The sequence below is a fragment of the Phacochoerus africanus genome, chromosome 3 (assembly GCF_016906955.1).
Source record: "Phacochoerus africanus isolate WHEZ1 chromosome 3, ROS_Pafr_v1, whole genome shotgun sequence".
Taxonomy (NCBI): domain Eukaryota; kingdom Metazoa; phylum Chordata; class Mammalia; order Artiodactyla; family Suidae; genus Phacochoerus; species Phacochoerus africanus.
The window spans coordinates 201,807,734-201,827,917 of record NC_062546.1 but is presented as its reverse complement, the minus strand read 5'-3'; the positions used below and the strand labels follow the sequence as shown (position 1 = coordinate 201,827,917).

Genomic DNA, 20,184 nt, shown 5'->3' with positions numbered 1-20,184 from the left:
TCCCATCCATCCTGGCGGAAGAGGCAGGTGCAGCAGCAGCCTAGATGCAGGGCTGAGGGGGTGGGTGGAGGGAGGGGAGGAGAGGCCGGGCTGACATCAGAGAGCAGGTGAGAGCCTGCAGCTCCCTGAACCACCTGCTTCTCAGATAGGAGGTTGCATCCGTCCTCACCGAGGCACATCCTGGGGAAGACCCCGCAGACCTGGCTGACCTCATCCCAGGAGACGGCCAGGATCCTGCCCACTCCCTCGCCCCTGGTTAAGCCCACCAGTTAAGCCCCTTCCCAGATGCAATGGCCTTCAAGGTAGCTTTTCAGAATGGGGTCTTGGATATAACTTCAAAGAAAACAAGTCTCTGCCATTGGTCAAGGTCCCAGCAGGAAAAGGATGGCACACTCAGCTGGGGGCTAATAAAGGAACCCTTGACACAGATGTGAGCTGAGTCTAAGGAAACCAACAGGGGGTGGGCTGGCATGGGGTGGGGCAGGGCTGTCACCACCCTGAGCGTTTGGTAGAAGGAGGACCCTTTGTTAACTGGCCAGGAAGGCGGTGGGAGAGGGCTGACCTCTGTCTCACTCTGCTCCAAAGATGAGAACCCGTCCACTGACTCAGACAGGATGGGAGGCGGCTGATGAACCCATAGAGAACCGGCTTCCCAGGCCACGGTCTGCACCTGACTTTTTACCCTCAGACCTGAGGTTCTGAGGTTCGTAGTTGTTGCTTATCTCTACGAGTCATTGTTCACTCCTGCATGTTAGTCCATTGTGAATATACGACAATTTATTAACCTGTTCTCTTATCCGTGGGCCTTTGGAATATCTCTAGGTCTTTGCTTTTATCAGAAGATGCTACTGTGATCTTTCTTGATGCAGATTTTGACAGGATTCTCTCCAGGGTATAATGGCTCATTCACGGTCATGCCTGTGTTCAATTTTACATGATACTTCCTAAATTGGTGCTTCCAGCTCACATGCCGCCAACTGTGTATACGGACAAATTAGTTACTGATTCTAGTCATCAACCTCTTTTTTTTTTTTTTTTTAGTCTTTTTGCCTTTTTTAGGGCCGCTCCTGCGGCATATGGAGGTTCCCAGGCTAGGGGTCGAATCGGAGTTGTAGCCACTGGCCTACACCACAGCTATAGCAACACGGGATCCGAGCCGCATCTGTGACCTACCCGACAGCTCACAGCAATGCCGGATCCTTAACCCACAGAGCAAGGCCAGGGAGCGAATCTGAAACCTCATGGTTTCTAGTCGGATTCGTTAACCACTGAGCCACAACGGGAACTCTGACCTCTTCATCTTTCAAGTGGGTGTCAGAATACTGACTTTATGAGTATAGTGAGGCATCACTTTATACCTTTTAGATGGAAGACTTTGTAAACTGTTCATTTGATAACAGTAACATTTTGGTCACATCTCAAAATCACACGCCCATCAAAGCGGGATAAGAACGGTCTAAAGAGCCTTGCACTGCACGCGGTCTTCTTCACTCACGATGGTGGTGTGTTGCATTCTGCTGTGGCACAAGCCCAGTACGTGTGCCTCACAAAGTCATTTTTGCCTCCTGTCTTCCCTCAGAATGTATAATAAGATGTGGCATCAGACCCAGGAAGACCTCAGTTCTTTGCTTGTCAAAGAAGCCGAGAAGAGGACAGAGCCGCTTGGAACCCAAGCTTTCATCTTCCAGCTGTTGGCCACCTTCTACGTCAACTACGTGCAGATCTTCAGGGACCTGGAGGATGTCTATGACCAGATGGTCCATCCACAGAAACGAATCCTGATCCGAAAAATCCTGGATGGAGTGATGGGTCGCATCCTGGAGCTGAAGCACGAGATGGTCGAGTTGGAGTTGACTGAGTTTCATTATTTTGATGACATCTTACAGGATCTCAAATTGGCTCCTGTAAGTACCTGGGGTTTCTTTGCCCGTTAGTTTCTTTTTGTCTTCAGTGAGATATGTAGGCCTGTGACCAATATTCTGCAGGCTTTCTAGACACATTTGCTAGCTCTATGTTATGTTGAAAGTTGGGGTGTGGCCCTTCAGTGCCGTGGACAGGGATTGGGTCCCCGCAGTTTGGGGTCTTGTGGTCTTCTGGCCACTGGGGTTGCTGTGGTCCTCCCTGTCACCATGGTGTTTCTCCAAGCCTGTTAGGACGACCCTTTCGCACATATCCTCCCAATGTCCCATAGCAGTGCCCCTGCTTCTGTTCCTCAAGAATATCTCTCTCTGGCACTGGCTTCCCATCATCTTGGCTGCTGGTTCCTCATTCCCGGGAGGATGCATCTCCTCGTTTGCTTTGGCTCGCTGATGATTTGGGGTGGGAGGTGTTTAGCAGAGGATCTGGGAGCCTCAGATGCCAAAGGAGGGCTCCCTCCCACCTTCTCTCGCGCCCTGAGCCCTCCCTGCTGGCCCCTGTAGGCACCGTCCCCTCCCAGAACATTCTGTCCTGCGGCTGCCCTTCTGACCACAGCATCCACAGTGTCCAGGATTGCTTCCGACGCTGCTGCCTGGATCCGCAGGGGCCGGTGGACCCCTCGCCCCTGTGTCATGATTCATACGACTTCACTCTTCATTTCGAAAGGAAAGATTCCCTAAAGCAGAATTTAAAAGGGAACGCATTCTGTTTTCTACATGGGGTCCCATAGCGCTTCCTTTGGAAGAGATTCCGGCTTCTCTAAAGGCCGTGTTTCTCTCTGGGATAAACTGTCCAGGGTTGTGACTGCACGTACTCGGAACGGACCAAAGAGAGTCGCTGAGAGGAGGGCAGAGGGTGAAGGTCATCTCAAAACGTCCTTGTTTCCCGAGTTCCCGTGGAAGCGCGTGGAACGAAGCCCTCGGCTTTCTAGGTCAGGGGCACTTCCCCTCCCGCAGTGCGAGAATGTCAAGAACTGCCCGGAACGCGTGTGAAATAACTCAGTGTAGTGACGACGGTAATATTGGAGCATTCATTTCACTCGAAGAAGGTTAAGGAACATGCCTCCATGTAAGGAGGGAGCCGTTTATGAAGTGTCTCCTTCCGGTTTTCCCCTGCTTTTGACCGTGCTTCAGCCCCTCTGCTCTGGCTCGTTCCTTGTCCTGAAGCCATGAGTGGTGAGAGGGGTGACCCCATGAGCCACCTCATCCAGGAAGCCCTCCTGGATGTAGGCTCTGACCTGCATGTTCTGCCAGCCCTGGAGGGTGCTGGTGGAGCCGTGAGCTGGCCTTGAAGTCCAGGTGCTTAGGGGGTGTGTCCAACAGCCTCAGCGTGGACCCCAGGAGCAGCGCCCTCTGCAGGGAGACGAGTGTGGATCAGCCCCTGGGGACACTCGTGGGGTCCAGGTCCATGCTGCCGAGTGGCAGCCGGACCAGCCAGCATCCACAGTGGCTGTCGCCCATGTAGCCCGCAGTCCCTCTGTTCTGTGTTGGGCCAGCACCCAGCTTTTTGTGCAGTGCGACCTGCACCCCTGACCACAGCTCACTGGGTCAGGGCAGACACCTTGGTCTTGCACCTGTCAGTCCTCCCCTGAGAGATTCTGAACCTGGGACACGGAGAGACCAGTTTCTGTCTCCGAGTCTGTCATCACCCAAACCTGTGAGTAGCTGGAGTCTTTGCTCAGCAGACGCTCAGAAGGAGGAAGGTGCTCTTGAGAGAGAAAGAAAGAGAAGAAGAAAGCGGGCTCACCAAGAGGAATAGACATAAACGCCCTGCCGTCCCGAAGGCGCCAACCTCCCAGGACACATCCCAGCTGCTGACGACACCCAGCCGTGGTCCTGCCCGGGTTCCAGGCGGCTCCCAACCCTTCCATTAATGTCCCCTCTGGCTAAACTAGCCAGAAAACCATTTGTGTAACCTGTCAGCTAAGGAGCCTTTCCTAGTAGTTCCCCCCAACGTAGAGAAACCTGTGGGGAGAAGGAGTTTCTCTGCCCCAGGGAGTTTCCTCCGACTACCCCCCACAGAGAATGGGAGCCCCAGGGCAGCTGCGGTGGACGTAGAATGGATCCTGGATGGACAGGATGGACACCTGCCTTCCTCTCTTCCTTCCATTCTTTTTTTTTTGCTTTTTAGGGCTGTACTCGCGGCACACGGAGGTTCCCAGGCTAGGGGTCTAACTGGAGCTGCAGCTGTCGGCCTACACCACAGCCACAACAACACAGGATCCGAGCTGCGTCTGCGACCTACACCACAGCTCACAGCAACACCGGATCCTTAACCCACAGAGCGAGGCCAGGGATCGAACCTGCAACCTCATGGTTCCTTGTGGGATTCATTTCCACTGAGCCAGAACGGGAACTCCCCTCTCTTCCCTTCTCGATTGCTGTTTCCTCACCCTCCAAATCCTAACTGTAAGTTTATGGTCCTGCCTGGACCAGATGGGGCCTTGTCAATACAGTTTTATCTTCAGATTTTAAAAGGCCCAACGCTTGAACGAGCTTATAATGAAATCACAGCATTAAATAAAAGTGTGATCATTCTCTTCTGTGCACACTCCCCCACCAGGACCCAGAGGCTCAGTCGAAGTTCATCCCCAATCTAATGGAAGGACCTAAGAAAGTTTTGGTTTTCCGCAACACCTGCTACTTCCCAGAAGTTCAGGAATACCGCCCACTAAGTCCTAAAAAGACGTCCCTTTATGCTAAAGGGCTTATTCAAGGACAGGCCTGTTCAGAATTCCCTGGACTGCGGAGGTGTGGGAGGCTACACCACAGCGGGAAAAAGGGGAGCTGATACCAAGAACCAGAGCCTTAGCTTCACCCCAGTCAACCGGTCTACCAGAAGGTAGCCAGGAGCACCTCGAAGCATTTCCAGGACAGTGCTTTTCGGCGGCGTGGGGCCAACGGCCCCCCATATCCTTGAATAACCCTTCTACACGCCTGATTATTGACCTTGGAATGGCAAACACTCATTTGAACTCCACTAATTTGAAATATCTGGTAATATTTCAGAAGAACAGACGTTTATACTTATTGTATAGAAACAAGTTTCCTAATAAATTAATTTTGTAAATAATTTTTTAATGGGATAATTTGGTAAAAATAAAATCAAATTATTTTTTTAATGTGACCATTTACATACAAATAGCTGACAGTGCTAATGATAAATTATGAGGTTTAATTCAAAGATCTCTACAGCTCAATTCTTTGCTATGCTTTTTTATTTTTCTATTGTTATTTTCCCAATGCAATTAATTCTTTTCTGTTCTGATTTGCATCATTATTTTAGATAGGCTCAGATAATTTTTTTTAAGGAACTCACGAAGCTGTCATTAGTTAATCGAGGCCTTATCATTAGTTAATTTCTTGGGCTGCTCCTGCAGCATATGGAGGTTCCCAGGCTAGAGGTCGAATCGGAGCTGTAGCCACCGGCCTACGCCAGAGCCACAGCAACACGGGATCTGAGCCGCGTCTGTGACCTACCCCACAGCTCACGGCAACGCCAGATCCTCAACCCACTGAGCAAGGCCAGGGATCGAACCCGCAACCTCATGGTTCCCAGTCGGGGATTGGTTAACCACTGCGCCACGACGGGAACTCCGGAACTACTGGAATTTTACAGTCACCATCATAGCCGAACATGGTTACGATTCTGCCTTTGGACTTGCCTTGTGTCTCCGTAGTGGGAGCCACCGGACTCATCCCCCTTAAATAAGAGGATGGAAAGTAAAGTGAGTCCCTTCAATGTCCTTGTCCTTCCCGTGAATGTTATTTTATTTACCTAATTTTTTAACAGTTGTTTCCCCAACACAATTTCTTTCCTCCTGCACAGCCAGGTGACCCAGTTACACCTACGTGCACACACTCCATTTTCACACATTATCCTGCTCCATCACAGGTGACTAGACAGAGCTCCTAGTGCTACACAGCGGGATCTCATGGCTCATCCATTCCAAAGGCAATCGTTGGTATCTGTGAACCCCAAGCTCCCCAACCGTCCCCCTCCCCCTTCCTGTGAATTTTAAATGGATTTGAGTCCTGGACTCTGTGGCCGCAATGGTCTTTTTCTTGTTCTTTCTCTTCTGCAGCAGCAATTAGATATTCCCATACCCAAGTATTTTTTGAAGGAGAAGTTGGAAGTCATAAAAGGAAGAGAAAAAATCCTCTCTCAAATATTAGCCGACACTGGATTCAGCTTATCCGACAAGGTTCGTACGTCCCTGTAACCAGCATTGTTGCATAAATCTCTAAAACCTCCTTTTCTGCTGCTCCTAATTGTTCGAGAAACACGTTGACGATTTTCATGCCAAGGAGAAGCAGCTCCCTTTCCCCGGGGGGTTCTTCAGACGGTAAGAAGTAGCCAAAGTTTTGGATGTGTGTTGAATGAGTCATGACTCTTCTTTTCCAGGAACTTAGACCTCAAAGCCCGGTACTTTGTTGGTTAAGTCAGAACCTCTGAGGTTGAGCAGATTATGGACTCAGTGTAATGGCTCATCTCAAGTTCACGGAGCCTCTACCGTCAGAAGCTGAACGTTGTTCATATAAAATAATTACACGCTGAGATAACGAGGAGCTTAAAAACTTAGGACACTTCCTGGAAATGCAGATTGACCTTTTGTAACTTCAAGTTGAGTGGCGCTTGGATCACCTCGAATGCACTGTCTCTGGGGAAAGCGGGGCTCCTGCAGGCTCCCCTGAAAGCCAAGAGCAGAACCCAGTCACGCTCTGGCCCTGTCCCTCCTGCATCCCCATATCCATGCACCTGCACCCTCTTGCCGCCCCCACAGCCGTCCTAGCTCCCACTCTTACCTCCTTCTCCTGGGTTCGGCCAGCATCTCCCGTGCAGCCTGTCCACAGGCGCTGATGCGTCCCAGTGACCGCCCTGCCTGCAGATCAGTCTTCATGCCTGAGCATCGAGGCAGCATGTTGCCCATCTGCACGGGGACGGTTCACAGTGACAGGGGCACCTTTGGTAGGGATGCAGAGATTGTGGGTGCAGCCAGGGCGCACAGGGCAAATGGTACCTTGTGGTGCTTCAGCCCTGGGGGGCACTGTCAGCCTGAGCCATGCAATGACGGACAATTCCAGGTGCACCTAGAACAGCAGTGGGAGGGAGAAGCAGTGCCCTGTGTGTCCACCGCAGGAAACCGGAGAGGTACGTGCGCTGTTAGCAGCACACACACACCTCCACCCTTCTGTCTGGGCTGCTGCACAGGCGGCTGCAGGCTGCACAGAGGGCTTGCTCTTCTTGCTCCATCCCTGTCGCAGTGGTCCCCATGCTGCAGAGCCCCGTGTGACACCGCATCCCTCAAGAAACCTTCCCTCTTGGGAGTTCCCGCTGTGGCTCATCGGGCTATTAACCCGATTGTATCCATGAGGACACGGCTTCAGTCCCTGGCTTTTTCACTCAGTATGTTAAGGATCCGGCGTTGCCATGAGCTGTGGTGTAGGTTGCAGGCACGACTGGGATCTGGCATTGCTGTGGCCGCGGTGTAGGCCGGCAGCCACAGCTCCAGCATAGTCGTTGGCCTGGGAACTTGCGTATGCCGCAGATTCGGCCCTAAAAAAGAAAAAAAAGAGAAAGAAAGCTTCCATGATGCACCCCCCCCCCCAGCGGCCCCTCCCTCCTCTACCCCTTCTCTGAACAACCCGCCCCTCTTCTGCGTTAAACATTCCTCCAAGTGTATTCCTGGGATCATGCCTGGGGGTCCATCCAGCCATCCCTTCACAACTGTGCTTCTGTGCCCTGGGCATGTCCTTCAGTGGCCCCACCCCAGAGTCTCTGGCCCAAAGCGTTAACAGGTGGCGCAGAATGCCCTGAAGATCTGGGGGAGGCGGAGAAGGGAGGTCCCATGACACACTGCGGTGAACCCCCAGGGGCCTCTCTGCTGTTTCACTCCCTGCTGTCCCTCTTGGTTTGTGCGGGGTCCATGGCCAGAGGGCTTCTCCCCCTCCCTCGCTCAGCATCCTCTCCTCCTCAGGTCAAGCCGTTCATTCCTCTCTGCCCCAGGCCCTGTTTCAAGGGTACCTGAGGATGCTGAGCACAGCACGGGGCTTCTGGGCAACATCCCGGGCACCTGTGTGCCTCTGCCAGGCCCTTCAGTGCCTCATGGGACCCCCACTCTCTCCTCAAGCTGCTTATTTCTTACAGACATAAGCAGTGTATGTACCCCACGAAGAATTTTGATAAGTGAGAATTACTGTCCACTCCTACAGTGATTCTGCAGTGATCACATGCAGTCCAGTGATTTTGACTCTTGGGGCCTCCACGGATGTTCAGAACTCTTTGTCGGGTTGAGTAGACAGTTCAAAGCCCTGGCAAGTATTCCACAAGGGCTATAAGTATTTCTACGGAGTGGAAAGGAAGGAAGGAACGTGATAACGCACGTTCGCTGGGCACGTGCTCCCTGCTGAAGGGTTCTTACCTACACCATCTAACACCAGCCAAGAGTCACTTCATCTAAAAGTGAATGCAAAGCGCCTTATTGAACAGGTGCTCTCACTACAAATTTGAAGCCGTAGGGCCTCACTGAGAACAAAATTCTGAGCTGCTGCTCCGTGAAGGGGGGTCCAGGGCCCGCGCAGAGGGCAGAGGAGGCTTTAGGGGAAAGACAGTGGCCCATCTTGCTTCCCATGGGCTCTAACCCTTACTAACCATGGGAATTTGTGTCAATTATTCTGTTTTCAGCCTCAGTCTTTTCTCTCTTTTTTTTTTTTTAAACTTTTAGGGCCCCACCTTCGGCATAAGGAGGTTCCCAGGCTAGGGGTCTAATCAGAGCTATAGCTGCTGGCCTACACCACAGCCCTGGATCCTTAACCCACTGAACAAGGCCAGGGATCGAACCCACAATCTCATGGTTCCTAGTTGGATTCGTTAACCACTGAGGCACGACGGGAACTCCCAGCCTCTGTCCTGGTCTCAGGTGGTCACAGGAATACCTGTGTCGGAGGTAGCTTTGTGAATTGGGTGAGGATTCATGTGACAAAGCATCTGGCATCTGTAGGTTCTCAGTAAATGTCCCTTCCTGGCGTCCCCCCCGGTCCCGCTTCTCCTCATGACACAGAGAAGCGACGGTCCTGGGAAGCTGTGGCCGGGGGAGGGGGGCGAATGAAGCCCCCTTGCCTGCACCCACAGCGTCTTGCCCTGGATCCTGATGTGGCCGTGGCTGCCCTCAGAGGCCTGGAAGAGGACTTGGCCCAGGATTCTGATTCCAGCGGCCTCTCCCTGTGCCTGTGCCGGAGGCTCTGCCAAGCCAGGTCCATGCTCCAGCTCCTCCCTGGCTCCAGGGACCGCCAAGCACCTCCCACCTGAGCCCACATGAGCTCACAGGGACCCTGGAGCCCCCAGAAGCCTTGTTTGTCTGTCCCTTTACTCAGAACACCGCCCTGCCCCTCACCCAGCGACTTTGCTTAAACACACCCGCCTGAGATCTCCCAAGAGGCCTGAACCTGACTTTCTCCTTCTTCACAGAACCGGTCACATTCAGATGTTTTAAAATGCAAATATGCTCAACTCTAATTAAAAAATGTCCTTTAAAAATGCAAATGTTGTAGGTACTGGCAGGCGTGTCATATATGGAGTTAAGGACTCCTAAATGATGTCGTATTAGTCATGCTCAGCAGATCATTCTGGAATTCATTTTGAAGTCAACCTTTGACTTCATCTGTATCTCACATTTTATTTTATTTAAAGTGATTTTTATTTTTTCCGTTAGAGTTGGTTTAGAATGTTCTGTCAGTCTTCTGCAAAGTGACCCAGTCACACACGCACATGTACATTCTTTTTCTTCCATTGTCCTCCATCCTGCACCATCGTAAATGACTAGATACAGTTCCCAGTGCTGTACAGCCGGATCTCATTGCGGATCCACTCCAAAGGCAATCGTTCGCACCTATTAACCCTTATATCTCACATTTTAAATTCGCAGAGGTATGTTTTTCACTTACGTATTTCTGCTGCTAAGTTAATGACACATTGATAGCAATTTCAAGGTTATTTCAGTCTTTGATCGTCATTTCTAGTGCCACTTGCTGCCAGCCTCAGACATTGTGGAGCTAATTTGTATTTTGTTCAGAATGGTAGCGGGATCCTTAAAAATGGGACCATGGCCTGAGTGTGGCATATCACCAAAATATACCTAATTCACGGGAAAACGATTCGTATTGAATGGCCGTCATACTCTTGATCAGCAGCGTGGAGTTGGCAGGTGGGGTTAGAGGCAAGCGTGTGATTTGCTGAAATCACTTGAGGTCATGAAGATGTTTAAACATCTATTTATCTTTTTTTTTTTTTTTTTGCAGAAATACCCTGCAAAGCCTATGCCCCTGGAAGAGGCAGTTAAAGTGATCCAGGTTGCTGAGAGGGCACGGCAAGGGCGCCTCCGAGCCATGTTCATGAAGCAAATCTATCTTCAAGACTGCAGAGCCAAGCAGTCCAGGTTGTCTGGCGAGAAGTTTGCAGACATGGGGGCTGCCGCGCTGCGTATCCAGAAGGTGTGAGTGCGATGCCCTTGGCCTCGGGGGACAAGGGGTGATGCAGCTGGTGACACCGGCCAGGGGTGGGCTGAGCTTCGAAACTCAAAATTCCCGAGTCCTACCTCTAGAAGAACTGGACTCAATGCCAGAGTGATTGATTATCTTATCTCGGGGAGACAGTTAAGCAAGCCTGGTGCTAGTGTGTACATTTTATTATAAATAGGTATGAAACTCAGGGCATTTTATTGACTTTTTTTTTTCCTTTGCTTCTTAGGGCTGCACTTGCGGCTTAGGGAGGTTCCCAGGCTAGGGGTCAAATCGGAGCTGCAGCTGGCAGTCTACACCACAGCCGCAGCAACACGGGTCCGAGCCGTGTCTGCAACCTCCACCACAGCTCACAGCAATGCTGGATCCCTGATGCACTGAGCAAGACCAGGGGTGGAACCGGTATCATGGATACTAGTTGGATTCGTTTCTGCTGGGCCGCAACAGGAACTCCCTTTTGACATATTTTTGAAGCTCACTGATAACTGTTGGAAAGAAGGTTGCTATGCAAGCCCTCACTGAATTTAAAACTATATTTGCTCAGAGACATGTCCTTGCAGAAGGGGCAGGGTCATAGACTTGCAGAGGCCTATGTCATTCACAGAAATTCCAGTGACCAGACACAGATGTCCCTTGCAGACAGACCCTTGAGGCTTCCTTCCCCCTGTCAGAGGAGCGCCTCCGTTTACACCTCATTTGTTTTCAAATGGGACTGAGTTTGCTTGTGGAAAAATGCCCCGAAGGTGGCAAGGTGACACAAGTTAGAATGAGACTGCAGGGAAAGTAAGTAGACAAAAATAAAATCGAGCCAGAAGCTCAGGACTCTTGTCCCTGATTGTGTTTAAGTGGGCGTCGGGGTCTGGAAGCAGGCAGAGACCGATAAAGACTGTTTTCTTTCTTCCGTGGGGATATAAAATTTTTAAATTTAATTGATTGACGTATAGCTGATGGACTGTGTTATATTAATTTCTGCCGCACTGCAAATGCTTCAGTTATACAGACACTTCTTCACATTCTTTTCCATTATGATTTGTCACAGGACATGGAATAGAATTCCCTGCGCTCTACAGGAGGACTTTGCTGTTTGTCTGCTTTTTTTTTTCTTTTTTAGGGCCACACTGGTAGCATATAGAATTTCCTGGGCCAAGGTAATTCCGTGGGATCCAAGCCACCTCTTCCACCCACGCTGCAGCTCGCACCAATACCAGATCCCTAACCCACCGAGTGAGGCCAGAGATCCATCCTGCATCCTCACAGAGACAATGTCGGGTCCTTAACCCACTGAGCCTCAACGGGAACTCCAATTTATCCATTCTTTATATACCAGTCTGCGTCCACTAACCCCAAGCTCCCAATCCATCCCTCCCCCGCCCACCTCCCACTTTGCAACCACAAATGTGTTCTCTATGGGATACAGTTTTAAATGAATATCTGAGTTCAGAGTTGAGTTGTGTAGCTCATGGATGTGACTGTGCTCTATTTCTCCGTGGTACAGTAGGCATTTTTCTTTTCGAACCATGGCCTGCCACCCTTAGATATGGCCCTGCGCTCCTTCAATGGGGAAGTTTCTCTTGAAGAGGAGTTCCCACTGTGGCACAGTGGGTTAAGAATCCAACTGCAGAGGCTCAGGTTGGATCCGTGGCCTGGCACAGTGGGTTAAAGGATCCAGGGCTGCTGCCGCCGCGGCTTGGATTCAGTCCCTGGCTTAGGAACTTCCATATGCCATGGGTGCAGCCATAAAAAAATTAAAAAATAAATAAATAATAAATAAATGAATAAATAAATAAAATAGAAGTTTCTCTTAAAGAAAAACAAAATTTAATGGAGTGCCCTTTGTGACACAGCGGTTAACAAATCTCACTGGCATCCATGAGGACGCAAGTTTGATCCCTGCCCTTGCTTAGTGGGTTAAGGATCCGGCGTTGCGGTGAGCTGTGCTGTAGGTTGCAGAGGCGGCTCGGATCCCGCGTTGCTGTGGCTCTGGCTTAGGCCGCGGCTACAGGTCCGATTGGACCCCTAGCCTGGGAACCTCCATGTGCCACGGGAGCGGCCCTATGAAAAGCAAAAAAAGAAAAGAGAAACCAACTTTAAGAAGCACGGCATCGTGATTTGGTATATTTGTGTTTCAAAATGACCTCGCAGAGTGAGAATTGACACGTGCGCCCCCACACAACGGCTCTATTCTCTTGTAAGGAGAGCCGTTCAGCTCCGCCCTCTCAGCAGAGTCCCCAGGTATAAAATCGGGCATCGTGGACCTGCCGCAGCGCTGGACGCCGTCTGCCCGGACCGTGCTCATCTCCCCGGAAGTTTGTGTGCCTGGACCACCTCCCCGCTTCCCTCCCTCCCGCCCCGGCGGCCGCGCTCTCAGTGTCTCCGTATTCAGGATGTTCAGATTCCCACCCAGAAGTGAACCCATGAAGCACGTATCTCTCTCTCTGTGACTTACTTCTCTTGGCATTGTGCTCTCCACACTCGTCCGTCTTGTCGCAAATGGCAGCATTTCCTTCTCTCCGTGGCTGGGCGGTATTCCAGCGTGTGGGGGACCGCATTGTCTTTATCCACCTGTCCATCCACAGACGGTTAGGAGGTTTCCATGTCTGCCTGTTGTCGCTAATCTTACAATGGAGCTCCTTCCCGTCCCGGCTCAGTGGAAGCGACTCCGACTAGCATCCATGAGGCCGCAGGTTCGATCCCTGGCCTCGCTCCGCGGGTTAAGAATCCAGCGTTGCCGTGAGCTGTGGTGTCGATCTCAGACCCAGCTCGGATCTGGCATCGCTGCGGCAGTGGTGTAGGCCGGCGGCTACAGCTCCGTTTCACCCCCTAGCCTGGGAACCTCCATGTGCCGCGGGTTCGGCCCTAAAATTAAAAATAATAGTGCAGTGAATGAGGGGGTGCATGTATCTTTTCAAATTACTGTTTCCCTTTTGTCTAGATCAAGAGCCAGGAGTGGAATTCCTAGACCATATGGCCGTTCTGTTTTTCAGGTTTCCAGGCGTCCGCGTGCTCTTGTCCATGTGGCGGTCCCCAGTTGCATCCCCGGCAGTGCAGGAGGGCTGCCTTTTCCTCCCGTCCTCGCCGGCGCTTGTTAGCTCTTGTTCTTTTTGCTCAGAGCCATCCTAACAGCTGTGAGGCTGCCGCTGGGTCAGCAGTGGGCTCTGCAGTTGCTAGCAGGGTCTGGAGCAAGGGTGGATCCTTCTTGTCCCTGGGTGGACAGAACTGCCTTAGAACCCCTTGTTGAGTAAGGGGACGCTGGGACGAGAGTCCACGTCAGGACCCACAGTTGGGTCGTGGGGCAGTGGGCAGCGGTGTAGACCACTTCTGTGATGCATTCTTTCTTTAAAAATGTTGCCTTTGATCACAGAGGGAAAACTCCCCCCTCCACACACACACACACACACACGTGTACGAGCTTGCCTGACTAGGAATTGCGCCACTTGGAATGTGCAGACGATGTGAGAGGAATGCTATGGCCCCTGTTTTCTTCCTTTGTCATGTACTCATCGGGTGACCATCTGCTTGTTTTTAGGTGTGGCGAGGCTTCCGTCAGTGCAAGAGAACCGAGAGAGAGAGAGAAGAGGAGATGATATTCCTGGGCATGGTACGTTCTCTTACCGACCAGATATGCATCTGGTGTCCTTAAGGACAATAGAACCTGCAAGGCTTGTGTCTTCCTTAGAGAGTTTCGGAAAGAAGAAAGGAGAGCAAGATGCATGACGGATGACTTTAGAGAATGCAAGCACCTGTATTAAATCCCCTGCCCGGGCGTCGGAGTCAGCAGGGTCGTGTTGGTATTCTGTTAGAATATGCAGGGATGCCTTGCCCCGTGGCCTTTTTTTAACGTGAGATAAAAATACTGATGTAGCGGGAGTTCCTGCTGTGGAGCAGAGGTTAAGAATCTGACTGCAGCTGCTCAGGCAGCTGTAGAGGCACAGGTTCAATCCCCAGCCTGGCGCCGTGGGTTAAAGGATCCTGTGTTGCCACAGCTGTGACTTACATGGTAGCTGTGGCTAGAATTCACTCTTTAGCCGGAGAACTTCCATATGCCACAGGTACAGCCATAAAACTAAAAAAATAAATAAATAAATACTGATGCAGCAACACTGATCAATACAATGCTGGAGTCTTTGAAAATCCTTTATTTTTTATTTTTTTAATAATGATTTATATTTTTTCTATTATAGCTGATTTACAGTGTTCTGTCAATTTTCTGCTGCACAGCAAGGTGACCCAGTCACACATACATGTATACATTCTGTTTTCTCACATTATCAGGCTCCATCATGAGTGACCTGACATAGTTCCCAGTGTTATACAGCAGGATCCTAATGTTTATCCATTGCAAAGGCTATAATTTGCACCTATTAACCCCCAATTCCTACTCCCTCCCCCCTCCCCCTTGGCAACCACAAGTCTGTTCTCCAAGTCCATGAGTTTCTTTTCTGTGGAAAGGTTCCTTTGTGCCATGTATGAGATTCCAGATATAAGTGATATCATATGGTGTTTGTCTTTCTGACTTACTTCACTCAGAAATAATGCAAATGGCATTATGTTGTTCTTTTTTATGGCTGAGTAGTATTCCATTGTGTATATACCACATCTTCTGAATCCCTTCATCTGTTATTGGACATTTAGGTTGTTTCCGTGCCTTGGCTATTGTGAATAGAGCTGCAGTGAACATGTGGGTCCATGCGTCTTTTTCAAGGAAAGTTTTGTCTGGATATATGCCCAAGGGTGGGATTGCTGGGCCATATGGTAATTCTACATATAGTTTTCTAAGGTACCGCCATACTGTTTTCCATAGTGGTTGTACCAGCTTACATTCCCACCAACAGTGCAGGAGGGTTCCCTTTTCTCCACACCCTCTCTAGCATTTGTTATTTGTGGATTTATTAATAATGACCATTTGGAGTGGTGTGAGGTGGTATCTCATAGTAGTTTTGATTTGCATTTCTCTAATAATCAGGGATGTTGAGCATTTTTTTTTAATTTTTAAATTATTTTTTATTATTTTTTTAATAGTTATTTCCCCAATACAATTTTTTTTCCTACTATGTAGTGTGGTGACCCAGTTACACACACATACACATTCTATTTTCGCACATTGTCATGCTCCATCATAAGTGACTAGACATAGTTCCCAGTGCTACACAGCAGGATCTCATTAGTAATCCATTCCAAAGGCAATAGTTTGCATCTATGAACCCCAAGCTCCCCAACCACCCCACTCCCTCCCCCTCCCCCTTGGCAACCACAAGACTATTCTGCAAGTCCATAATTTTCTTTTCTGTGGAAAGGTTCATTTGTGCCTTATATTAGCTTCCACATATGTGATATCATATGGCATTTGTCTTTCTCTTTCTGACTTACCTCACTCAGTATGAGAGTCTCTAGTTCCATCCATGTTGCTGCAAATGAATTCTTTGATTCTTTTTTATGGCTGCATAGTATTCCATTGTGTATATACACCACATCTTCCTAATCCAGTCATCTGTCAATGGGTTGTTTCCATGTCTTGGCTATTGTAAATAGAGCTGCAATGAACATGCGGGTGCATGTGTCTTTTTTAAGTAGAGTTTTGTCTGGATATACGCCCAAGAGTGGGATTGCTGGGTCATATTGTAGTTCTATGTATAGATTTCTAAGGTATCTCCATACTGTTCTCCATAGTGGCTGTACCAGCTTACATTCCCACCAAGAGGGCAAGAGGGTTCCCTTTTCTCCACCCCCCTCCTCCAGCACTTGTTATTTGTGGACTTATTAATGATGGCCATTTGGACTGGTGTGTGAGGTGATATCTCGTGGTAGTTTTGATTTGCATTTCTCTACTAATCAGTGATGTTGAGCATTTTTTCATGTGCTCGTTGGCTCTCTGTATATCTTCCTTGGAGAAATGTCTATTCAGGCCTTTTGCCCATTTTTCAATTGGGTTCTTGGCTTTTTTGCTGTTGAATTGTATAAGTGTTTATATATTCTAGAGATTAAGCCCTTGTCAGTTCTATCATTTGAAACTCTTTTCTCCCATTTCGTAAGTTGTCTTTTTGTTTTCTTTTTGGTTTCCTTTGCTGTGCAAAAGCTTGTCAGTTTGATTAGGTTCCATTGGTTTATTTTTGTTTTATTTCTGATGCTTTGGGAGACTGACATGAGAAAACATTTGTAAGGTTGATATCAGAGAATGTTTTGCCTATGTTCTCTTTCAGGAGTTTGATGGTATCTTGTCTTAGGTTTAAGTCTTTAAGCCATTTTGAGTTTATTTTTGTGCATGGTGTGAGAGTGTGTTCTAGTTTCACTGATTTGCATGCAGCTGTCCAGGTTTCCCAACAATACTTGCTGAAAAGACTGTCTTTTTCCCATTTTATATTCTTGCCTCCTTTGTCGAAGATTAATTGACCCTAGGTGTCTGGGTTTATTTCTGGGTTCTCTATTGTGTTCCATTGGTCTGTGTGTCTGTTTTGGTACCAGTATCACACTGTCTTAATGACTGTGGCTTCGTAATATTGCCTGAAGTCTGGGAGAGTTATGCCTCCTGCTTGGTTTTTGTTCCTCAGAATTGCGTTGGTAATTCAGGGCCTTTTGTGGTTCCATATAAATTTTTGGATTGTTTGTTCTAGTTCTGTGAAAAATGTCATGGGTAATTTGATAGGGATTACATTGAATCTATAGATTGCTTTGGGTAGTATGGCCATTTTTACAATATTAATTTTTCCAACCCAGGAGCATGGAATATCTTTCCATTTCTTTTCATCCTCTTTAATTTCCTTGATTAATGTTTTAGAGTTCTCAGCATATAAGTCTTTTGCCTCCTTGGTCAGGTTTATTCCCAGGTATTTGATTTTTTGGGGTGCAATTTTAAAGGTACTATATTTTTGTATTCCTTTTCTAATATTTCATTGTTAGTGTACAGAAATGCGACTGATTTCTGAATGTATATCGTATATCCTGCTACTTTGCTGAATTTGTGGATTAGTTTGAGTAGTGTCTTTAGGCTTTTCTATCTATAGTATCATGTCATCTGCATACAGTGACAGTTTTACCTCTTCTCTTCCAATTTGGATACCTTTTACTTCTTTTGTTTGATTGCTGTGGCTAGGACTTCCAATTCTATGTTGAATAAAAGTGGTGAGAGTGGGCATCCTTGTCTTGTTCCAGATTTTAGTGGGAAGGCTTTCAGCTGTTCTCCATTGAGTATTATATTTGCTGTGGGTTTGTCCTAAATGGCTGATCACATATAAAACTCTGGTGATGCTAGTCAAGAAGAGGAAGGAAAACACAGTATGCCACATACAACCACAGATACTACTGTGTTAACAACTCAGCATCATGCGTAACCACGGTAATAAATACATTAGCAAGTATGGAATGGAGAAGATGGCCTAGGGAAGTATAAATATCAAAACTGACCAAAGGGGTAAAATACCTAAATAACCCAATCACTCTGGCAAATGCAGAAAAGATTTTCTAGGTCCCTCGGCATCAGTGAGAAGCAGAGGCCGAGAGGGAATTGGATGGGCACGAGCCTGACCAGCAGGAGGCCTGTGGAGGACAAAGCGAGAGGTGCAGGGGAGGCGGGCGACCTTCAGATGCAGGTGTGGGGACCCTGGGGGGGGGGGTGGTGAAGAAGGGAGAGTCTGGCAGGCGGTGTGGTTCCAATAAAGGCCTCCGTACTCACAAAGCGAGAGAACCCGTCATGATGGCGCCCAGGTTGGGCAAGGACCCCAGGGACAAGTTCAAGGTCAGGGACCGCTAAGGAGGGTTTCTGTCCGTTTGTAATTTACAGATATTAAAACCACTTAGGACGTTTTGCTCCGCAGTGTCAGCCCTTGAAATGTCTCTGCTGAGAAAGATAAATGTGGGCAACGTTTATAATATCTAGATAGTCACATTGGTGTCATTCTGTAATGGTGCGTGGTTGGTGCCCAGAAACAGTTGATGCAGTTCACATATCCCGCTGTATATCTTTAGAAGTGGTGGGTCGGTGTTTCTGTGTATAATACAAAGTGTAAAATATAAACACCAGGGTCCCATGTCCATTCCTGTGCTTATTCTTACATCATTCTATAATAAACTTGTATTTTATATCTAAAAAATTAAAAGTAAAATACGTGTTCCAAGTTACATGGGGGGAGGGGGGAGATTGAATCATGGTTTAAACAATTTGTAACTTTTAAAATTGAAACTTTAAGATTAGGGAGTACCTATTGTGGCTCAGTAGTTAACAGACCCGACTAGCATCTGTGAGGACACGAGTTCGATCCCTGGCCTTGCTCAGTGGGTTAAGGGTCCGGCGTTGCCATGAGCTGTGGTGTAGGTTGCAGATGCGGCTCAGATCTTGTGTTGCTGTGGCTGTGGTGCAGGCCGGCAGCCGTAGCTCTGATTCGACCCCTAGCCTGGGAACCTCTGTGTGCTGCGGGTGCAGCCCTAAAAAGACAAAAAGTAAAAAAAATACAAATAAAGTAATAAAATTAATTGTCCACTTATGATACATTTTTCCAATTCTTAATGCTTAATATCAAAATCTGATTCCTAGTAGGACAAAAATCAGGATTCAAGATGTATGCTTAGAGAATAAGTGAAAAAATGCAATTTATACTTTTTTTTTTAACCAATGAACGGATATGATTTTCTTTACATTATTCTTTTCCTTTCATGCTTAAGTTTTCTTTTCTACTCCTGCATTCCCTCTTCTTACTTTTAGAGAAAAGAAACCACGAGGTCATGACGATGTGGTTGATACAAGAACAGAGAGTTCTGGGATCACCCATGAACGTGACCGTTTAAATCTTTTCTGAGGTTGTAGGAGTTCAGGTAAATTAAAAGATCCGACCAGGGGTGTTATAACACACAGAAAGAGAGCATGTGGTCCCACCTTCCGGGTGTCGCTCGACAGCTTGCATCGCTTTTATAAACTGCCCCTTCTAAATTGGCGAGGACATGGTACATCCTATTGGGAGAGCCTCCGTGTTCCTCCAGCCCTGCAGCCTGACCTCACCCCCTGCACGTCGGCCTCTGCGCAGCCCCTCTGCTGTCCGCGCAGACTGGGGAACAGAAATGCTTTTGCTTGCGGAAGGATTCACCTCCGTGCCGCAAACGCTTAGAAGAGCATCGTTCCCTGATGAGGGGCGTGCGCTCAGCACACACACAGGCAATGTCCCTGAGCCTGAGCGCACACCGCTCCCTGCACGGTGGGTCAGTCAAGTAAGAGATGAGTTCCTGGGGCAGGGAACAGGGACTTTACTCAGAAAACCAGCAGAGGTGGTGGACTCGCATCCCAAAGAACCATCTTGTTTGAGTTAGAATTCGGGCTTCTTTTATCCTAAAAGGGGAGGAAACATTTCCAGTTTCCCCATCAGACTCCGTAGGGCTGTGTTCCTTTCTTCCTGCCTGCAGCCACCCACAGGTTCGCCCCGTCAGGAGGTTTCCTATGAACTAAACAAAGCTATTTGGGCGTAGCGCTCGTTCCTGGGAGGCAGGTTCCCAGAGATGGGCCATTATGTACAATAGATGGGCAACATCCCTGGGGTGACGAGCTTGTAATGGGGTACAAAACTTCTTCCCTATTACATGCTTAACCTCAACTGTGATGTCCAGGCTTTATTGTCTTAAAAAATATGGCGAATTAGGGTGTTCCTGCTATGGCACAGTGGGTTAATGATCAGGCTTGGCTCTGTGATATTGCCAGTTTGACCCCCAGCCCAAGGCAGAGGGTTATGGAACTGGCATTGCCACACCACGTAGGTCACAGATGTGGCTTGGA

General features: G+C 48.6%; 1 protein-coding gene across 1 annotated transcript in view; it reads left to right on the top strand.

The window, feature by feature from the left end:
• Positions 1–20,184, top strand: part of IQCA1 (IQ motif containing with AAA domain 1) — a 168,879-nt gene that overhangs the window by 7,688 nt on the left and 141,007 nt on the right. Inside the window, exons 2-5 of the mRNA XM_047773843.1 lie at positions 1,580–1,904; positions 6,002–6,121; positions 10,215–10,406; positions 13,960–14,031. Coding sequence (XP_047629799.1) covers positions 1,580–1,904; positions 6,002–6,121; positions 10,215–10,406; positions 13,960–14,031 — 709 coding nt within the window. The remainder of the gene's footprint in view (positions 1–1,579; positions 1,905–6,001; positions 6,122–10,214; positions 10,407–13,959; positions 14,032–20,184) is intronic.